This window comes from Dromiciops gliroides, chromosome 6 (genome assembly GCF_019393635.1).
Source record: "Dromiciops gliroides isolate mDroGli1 chromosome 6, mDroGli1.pri, whole genome shotgun sequence".
Classification (NCBI taxonomy): Eukaryota; Metazoa; Chordata; class Mammalia; order Microbiotheria; family Microbiotheriidae; genus Dromiciops; species Dromiciops gliroides.
Window position 1 is genome coordinate 100438442 of NC_057866.1, and position 8744 is coordinate 100447185.

Sequence of the window (8744 nt, forward strand, 5' to 3'; positions counted from 1 at the left end):
ATAGTACTTTGTCTCAGTTTCCTCAACTGTCAAATGGGGATAATAACAGTACTTTACCTCCCAGGGTTGTTGTAAGGATCAGTTGAGATGATATTTGTTTAAAAAAAAAAGCCCTTAGCACAGTTCCTGGCATGTAAGGTTCTATAGAAATGCTCAATTCTCTCCTCCCAGGAGAGTGTAAGCTCACTGAAGACAGGCACTGTCTCATATTTGCCTTTGCACCCCCAGTATGTAGTTCAGTGCTTGCATATAGTAAGTACTTAATAAGGGGAGCGGCTAGGTGGTTCAGTGGATAAAGCACTGACCCCCAGAGACAGGAGAACCTAAATTAAAATTTCACCAAAGACACTTATTAGCTGTGTGACCCTGGGCAAGTCACCTAACCCCAGTTGACTCAAACATCCAGGGCCATCTCCAGTCATCCTGATATCTATCTTGCCACTGCACCCAGATGGCTCTGGAGGAGAGAGTGAGGTTGGTGACTTTGCAAAGTCCTCCCTCCCTCACATCCAATTCACTGCAAGTCATGATATTACCCCGATGTCGTCGTCCTCTTTGAGAATGAAGGACAAATGACAAGAACTTGATAAGCGTTATTGAATTGAGTGGAACTTGATCCATGGCAGAGAAGAGACGGCTGAGGTGCAGAGAAGTGAAGGGGCCTGTCCAGCCCCCTCCAGGCACCCCCTCTCCTGGGGGTAAATAGTGCTGGCCCCGGTCTAAGAGCCCACAGAGGCCACATACAAACAGGAGCCCCTGTCCAGGGGCCTTAGGGTTCACAAAGCCCCTTCTTCATACCCGTGATGTGGAGCAAGCTGGACGAGCCCGACTGACGACCCCTATTTTACAGAGGGATAGGAGGAGCTCAGAGAAGGGAAAGGACCTGACCCAAGTCACACAGCTGGCATCCGAGCTGGACCCCAGACTCCAACTCCAAGGCTCAAAAGACAACCTGAGAGCCGCGACCAGAAGCTCAGGGAGCAAGGGCTAGGAGCAGCGGCCGGCCCAAGGGGAACACGCTGAGTGAGCTGTGATTTAGCTTCCCCGATGGATGCAGGCAGGCAGGGAGAGTTCAGAGGCACCTTCCTAGCTGGGTGCCCCTGGGGAGGTCACCTTCGTCATAATCCTTCCCTTGCAAGGCTGTTGTGATGAATCATTCTACAGCTGTTAGGACTCAAGGGAAGTAGGAGCTGTTGTTACTGCTCTTTGAAGGACAAGGGACACCCCCACCCCACAGAAACAGGGTGTGGAGCGGGGGCAGGAGAGCACAGGGCAGTGGGCAGTGGTTTTTCCCAGTGTGACCTTGGTTTCCATCCCTCTCCCCACTATACACACAAAGGGGACACAGAAAACTTCAATCCCAGAGGGATTTCCAGATCTTCTCTGTGTTAGTTTAAGGTGCTTCAGCTTGGCTCCCTGAGGAGAATTTGGCCCAGTCTCTTCTTCTCTGGCTCTCCCTTTGCAGTTTGTCCGGCCTGGCCCTGAGCTCCTCAAGGAAGTGTTAATAGAATAGTATTTCTTAGCAGCGCCCTCCTCACAAAGCAGGAGGGATGATTGTGGGTACAGAGCCCACTGATTCCTTGCAGCACAGGGGTGTGGAGGGGGAGCACATGGGAGTGTGGCTTTGGGCAGTGATGTCAGAGAAGGGCAGTGCCTTCCCCACCAGGCCTGGCCTTCTTGGAAGGCTCTCCCATCATTAGGAAGTGAGACCTGTTCCTGAAGAGCACACTCCATCACCCACCTCTGTCCACTGCCAGCTCACCCCTCATCTTCCTCAGGCCACCACCTCTTCGGGGCCTTCCTGCTCACCCCAGGGTTTTCAGACTCCCTTTCAACTGCCACACCCTGCCTTGGCCCACATTTCTTACACATGGTGAGTGAGCCCACACAGACCCACACTCAGGAAAGAGGTAAGCTCAAGTAGGGCCTCTGCCGCTTCCTGCGTCCTTGTCTCCATGGGGCTTCACCAAAGGCCTTGGATAGGCATCCGGAGTCTGGCAAAGTGAAACAATGGCATGAAATGCTTTTTCTTAGGGAATTATAAAAATAGAGGGTTCAGTTTCCTTCCATCAATGTCTGGTATCATCTCAGATACTGGACAGATAGTTAAGTAGCCCATAAAAAACATACTAATTGATTTTTAATTCCTAATTCTCTCCCCTTCCTTTTTCCCACCCATTTAGAGAGCAAGAAAAGCAAAGCTTATTACAAATATGTATAGTCATACAAAACAAATTGCCACATTAACCATGTCCCAAAAAAGAAAGGAAAAGAAGAAAATGCACTTCAATCTTCACTCTGAGTCCATCACTTCCCTATTTGAAGATAGCTTGTTTCTTCATGAGTCCTCTGGAATTCTAGTGGGTCACTGTGTTGATCAGAGTTACTAAGTTTTTCACAGTTTTTTATCTTCAAAATATAAATTGTTCTCCTGATTCTGCTCACTTCTCTTTGTATCCGTTCACATAGATCCTCCCAGGTTTTTCTGAAGCCCTCCCCCTCTTCGTTTCTTACAGCACACTAGTACAGTATTCCATCACATTCATGTGCCTTAGCTTGTTCAGCCATTCCCCTATTGATGGGCATGCCACCACAAAGAGAGCTGCTGTCAGTATCTGTATACAGATGGGTCCATTTCCTTCGTCTCTGATCTCTTTGGGGTACAGACCTAGTAGCAGTGTTGCTGGGGCACAGGTTCATGCTCTCTGGCAGGCAGGCTGCTTATTGGTGCTCATGCTCTTGGGCTCTCTTTTCAGGACTTGCTGTGGCCAGCGCACTGGTGGACATTTCTCAGCAGATGCCAATCGCTTACAAAGAGAAATCAGGAGCCATGCGAAATCGGAAACAGCAGCCACCTGCACAGCCTGGAACCTGCATCTGATGCTGGAGCAGGAGGACTGTCCCTGTGAGGGTTTTAACACGCAAGAACAGTTGGAAAGGGAGAGAGGGCGGGGGGAGGGAGGGCCACAGATTTTACAGTCACGGTGCAAACGCCTGGAGATACTCGGAGAAGGCAGCGTCCTTGAGCCCAACCTTGTCTGCATGGTCGTTTGCTTTGTCTGGAAGTTGCTCCAGTTTGTGTTCAGAGTTCACCCTTTTTTTTCTCGTCAGATTCATTTAATTTAATTCCAGGTCCAATAATGATCTCGTCATCATTATGGGAAGTCAGTGTAAATAAAGCCAGGAGAACAGTTAGGAATGAATGACACTCAGGTTTACACATGGAGAACTGTTCCTGGGGACTTGTATTTCTCAACTGTGCAAAAAAAAAAAAAAAAGATGCAGTGTTTACAGGTAAATGTTAGTCATCGATAACTCACCAATGCAGGCTTTTAGAGAACCTTCAGGTGAAGTGACTTAGTTTTCATCTGAAGTGCATTCTCTCTCTTAAAAAAATGCTGTTTATTCTTGAACCATCTAGGCAGAGATCTCTCTCTTCCATGGAGTGGTATTTTTCTAGTTGAGAATTATTTACAGTCCATCTCTTTGGAATCATGTCAAAGTAGAATAGAATGAGACTATTTTAATATAAAGATCAGAAATGTCACTTGGAGAGAATGCAGATTATTGTGGTTTTCTAAGGAATCTTGGCTAATATAGTCTTAACCCATTTAGAACACACACGTGCACACACACACGAAGTGCCTAGACTTTAAATAGATCTAGCAATTGGGAAATTAGTATACATAGGTTTTTACATAATTGCATTCCTATATTCCTGTAAAATTTAAATGGTTACCCTAGGCAATCTGTGCTCTTTTCTAAACCTAATTTGCAGCCAGAAAAGATGACAGAATTTTCCCACCCAAGCACATGCTTAACCTGGTAGCAGTACCTGGAAGGGAAAGTGGAATTGAACTAAAATATCCTGTGTAAAAGCTGCTGTTCTCACCTCTTGTCCCAAGTCAAAGGTGTGAGTGTGGAGTATCCCTTGTGTGTGCCCATAACCTTCTAGGTCTCTACTTGAGTGTTTCTCTCGGCCCTTCCTGTGTTTACTCTCAAGGCACGAAAGTGGAGGTTCCTCATCCTCCATACCCACCCTGGGAACAAAAAGGATTGGGGGCACCGCACTGGGTGTTCTTTGGCTCCTGGGAGCCAGACACAGCTCAGTTTCCTGTGTCCATTTCCATTTTAGCCTCATCTGCCTTGAGTGTCTGTTTCCTTCAGGGTCCAGGTTAGTGGACTCAGGCATCTGTCTGGAGATCCCTGCTGGGATTATCTTCAGTTCACTTGAGATATGTGTGAGGCCCTTTGTTTGGCCCTGTAAATATGAAGTAAGGCAGAGGCCCTACAAGGAAGGACCTTGCAATCTAATAGGGAGGATGAGACCAAGACCCAAATTCAGATGCTACTGTGGGAAGCTGTGAGGAGGCGGAGGTTGCTTCCAGCTGGGCCTTCCACCCAGGGCCAAAGTCCAGAGCCTGCCATGACATGCAGCATTTGCCTTCTTTCTCATCACAAGGAACCTCCCAACCTCAGTCTCCCCAGTTGTGGGAGGCTCTTCTCTACCATCTAGAGCCCTTGATGAGGACTCACAGAGAATCAGCACATCCAGAAGTCTGAAAAGGAGAAACTCAGGTTTGCCAAACAGAGTGAGCAATAAAGAATAATTTTAAGAGGGGCAGGAGGAAAGGACTCTTAGAAACTGGAAGTATTGCATCTTTTCCCCCCCATTTTCTTATGCTCTGTCTCAATATCCATAGTAGCCAGTGGGGAAATCACTCCTATACTGCCTCAGCAAGGCCTAGGCTCTGACAATGAGCTAGAAGAACTTCTCTCCCAGCTTTATCTCAGAATAACTGTGGTGGTGAGGGAGGGGCACCTTTGGGCATTCAGGTAGCCTAAGACCTGTGAGAACAAATGCCTTAGGAATTGTCTCTTTGAGATGCAACCCTGAAGAAATTCAGTCCTTCAGAAAGAGCTTTTTCTCTTCTCCCACCCTTATAACCCTATTCTTTGTCCCAGGGGTAAGATCTCCTGGAATGCTTTTTTCCTAGAAGTTTTTTGGGGAAAAAAAACCCAATAACACTAACATACAAATGAATTACCTCCAATAGACTCAGTTTCCCTAGAATAGACACTTTCCCCTTCACACAGTACTGGCCCAGAGCAAGGGTATATAACCTCTGATGGTCCCTTTCAACTCTGACTCTGTTTCTAGGTGAACGCAGAGAAGGAGACCCCACAGCCCCCTCTGCCTAAGATTGTCCATCCAGCTTCTCCAGGAGGTGCCATTTATGTAGAGACCTTGAGCGTGATGCAGTTCTATTTTAGGAGTGGGAAAGGAGGTGGGGAAAAAGACTGTGGGAGCTGCTTCTTGCAAGGAAGTAGCCTCAGCATTGCCTCAAGGACTGATTTTCCCTTTGCTAAGATATTCTTTCTTCACCTCTCCCCCAACACTGCCCCTTCCCCGCTAATGTCATTGTTGGAGAAGTCCTGCACAATAAATAAGTGACTGTGAGCCACAGACATGGACTCCCAGGCTAGCTCTTCAGTCATTAAAAGGAGGCAGAAAGTAGAAGGCAAGGCAACAGCCCAAGAAGTAAGAATCACTTCAGGGGAACAGGTGGGATGTCTGTGCTTTTGTCACATCTCTGCCTCAGCCCTGCTACCTTCCGCAAACGGCTTCAGACAGACTTAGAGTTCAGCTGGAATGGGGAGAAGCAAAGTCTCTGATCGCTGGTGTGTCTCACTTCTAAACCAGCTTCCAGGCCCTGGAAATAGGCCCATTATGTCACTAAAGAGCCTGTGAATAAATGAAAACCATTTTAATAATTCAGCTAAATAATACAGTGGCATCATGTACAAAATGCCCAATCTTTGAAAATGCACATAAAACTGAGAAACTGCTCGTGTATTTTTTATGCATTTTAAATGATGCCTGAGTTTTGTCTTAATAACATGCCCCCGTGCCAAGTACTGGATATCTTTCAGAGCTCAGAGGGATCATCCAATTAGATCCTGATGCTCTGCCAATTGAGCAGGAAAAATATCCCCAACATGTTGATGCATTTAAATGCAACTCATTTCAATGAAATAAACAAAATATCTCAAAATAAAGCTTTTCTCCTACTTAAAAAAAAAAAAAGTCAGGAAGAATCAGGCAATAAGTCAGCTTTATGCAGCTGTTCCTCAGGAGAATGTTAAAATGAAGCCGTTTAGCCTCTTGTCATTAGAATTTGCCCACATCTCCATTTGCAGGGAGCCTTGGCTTCAGGGCAGAGGTTGGACGCCCTGAGTTTCAGCCCTAGAAATATTTCCCTTGGTTTTGACCGCCGAAATATTGTGAGACATGGAAGCAAAAATTCCAGAGCCATGTCTTAGTTGAAATTGTGGTTGTGGCTTCGTTTAGGTTTCTGATGGAAATTTTCCAGCCTTTTAGTTTATAACATGAATGATGCCTTTGGGCACTGAATAATAAGGGTTATTTTTATTTGATTTTTTTGTTTGCAAATAGCTCCTATTTTTCCAGAAAAAATTTCATAAATGTTTGTAGTCATTATGTGCAGCAGCCAGTAACACCCCTGTTTGTTTCCTCTGTTACTCCTTCCCATGTCTTTATTTGTCCAGGAACCTGCAGTCTGTTCTCTGGCTACAGAGAGACTGAGGTCCCTTCCAACTCTTCCCCAAGGCCCATCTGCCCGAGATGAGGGTAACCTGATTGCTGTGAGATGCGCTGGAAGAGAATCCTGGGCCCACAGATTTTCCCAGGTCATGTGTGCAGGGGAGAAAACAGGGCTGGGCAGGGAGGTCTGTGGGTAAAGAGGACCAGGACATTGAGTCACTGACCCTTGAATTAAAAGTGAAGCTTCTGAGGGGCAGCTAGGTGACACAGTGGAAAGAGCACCAGCCCTGGAGTCAGGAGGACCTGAGTTCAAATCCAGCCTCAGACACTTAACACTTACTAGCTGTGTGACCCTGGGCAAGTCACTTAACCCCAACTGCCTCACTAAAAAAAAAAAAAACAAAAAAACAAGTGAAGCTTCTTCTAGTCCCTCTCCTGGGAAAGTCGTCATTAGCTTAGTGTAGATCATATGCACTCACCTTGGAATTGGAGTGACTGGGAAGAGGAGGTTGGCATGGCCTAGAGGATCATCAAACCAACCATTAGGAATAGATTTTTTACTTTAAACAGCTACTCCACAGCTTTTTATCTTTTGTGGTAAAGTTCAAGTTTATTGGGGGTTTTCTGCCAACCAAGCACACGGTTAAGGCAAAGAGATGGGTTTTCAACTTCCTTAACTTTATCAGACGTGCATTTCCACAGGTACTGTGTGTAGAGATTAAGCAAGTGATGTGGCGTTGATTGAAGAAGAGTGAGATAGATATTCCCTGTGACAGGAGGTCTCGAAGGAGAGGCTGAACGAGAGCACAGATGATCAGGTGTAGGGTTGTAGAGGGGATTTTTGTCCAGTTGGCACTAGATGCCCTCTAGTCCTGAGATCTGTTCAGTTGGAAGGTCAACCACCAAACCATAGAATTGGCTTTTCACTTCTAACTTACTATGTATAGAGAAGGCCTGGGAGAGACACATTCCTTCCCCCGACAAACCAGACTCAAGGGCAGGGGTATGAACAGAGGGAAGAGATAGACTGATCAGAGGCAAACTGTGCTCTTGCTGTCTCTTCCACTTTGGGGCTCAAATGACAGTTACCCAATTTACTGAACTTTTCTTCAACCATAAAAATTCTTATGCATGTCTTCCAGGTACTGTAATTGTCCCCAAGAGACACTTTCCCCCTGATTAGTAATTCACACTAATAAAAACTCTGCCAGGGAGGAAAAACTGTGTAATAGCTTGTAAAATCTGTCAGTCCACCCTTTTACAAGAAATCCTGAGAGAGATTCCCACTTACTCTGAATTTGGACCTAGCACACATTAACACTAGTGAAACCTATTTCCTTGAACTAATTCTGTCTTTGGAAACTCCTTGGGTCTGCGGTTATTTCCAGTTCTTATGTGTTCGGACTCCAGCTTAGTTTGTTAATATGTATAATTTAGCATTGATTGCACTCATATGTAAATACGGAGTAAGTATTGTAAACTATTTCATTTCTGGGGATCGTGGGTGTTATACATACACAAGTTAGGACTGCAACTTTTGGGTATTTTTTGTATTGTAAGATAACAGCTAACTTAAGCCGGAACAAGAAAATTCTGGGAGGTCTGTGCATTTTAAACACAAATGTGAAGTACATGTATATAAACAAAAAGTAAATACTGTAATACAAAATTTCCTTCGGAAATAAAAGTAGAAGATCTGGTTAAAGTGGGGCTTTTGGTTCCAAGTATTTGCTCTCATGTTTCTATCTTATCTCTTATCTTATCTCTATCTTATCTTAGAGTTTTGATCACCAGAAGTTTTAAGATACTAAAGCAAAAAAAAAAAAAATCCAGTGGAAAAAGGGTGCCTTCAGTCCCACCCACAGATTTTGCTCAGTCTTCATATGCCCACCTGTGTGGAGGCATCTCGGTACAGTTAGTTCTGGGAGTCATGAATTCCCTACATTGGAAAGTGAGTGCCCTTGATCCCCAACCAGATGAACAGTGTGAGCCCCTGTGGTACTTACTAGCAAGTGGCCTGGGCAAGGTCTTCAACTGAGATAGCATATGTTAATCACTTTTCTATAAAAGCTAGCTAGTCTTAAGTGACTTCATCTCTCTGTGCCTCAGTTTCCTCCTCCATAAAATGGAGATAAAAATACTTGGGTACCTACCTCATCAGAGCGTTATGGGGAAAGAG

General features: G+C 45.3%; 1 protein-coding gene across 1 annotated transcript in view; it reads left to right on the forward strand.

The window, feature by feature from the left end:
- The window catches only part of ATRN (attractin), a 248909-nt gene extending 240639 nt beyond the window's left edge, over window positions 1-8270 (forward strand). Inside the window, 1 exon segment of the mRNA XM_043973429.1 lies at window positions 2757-8270. Within this exon segment, the coding sequence (XP_043829364.1) occupies window positions 2757-2881 (125 nt within the window). The 3' untranslated portion in view covers window positions 2882-8270.
- The last annotated feature ends 474 nt before the right edge of the window (window positions 8271-8744 follow it).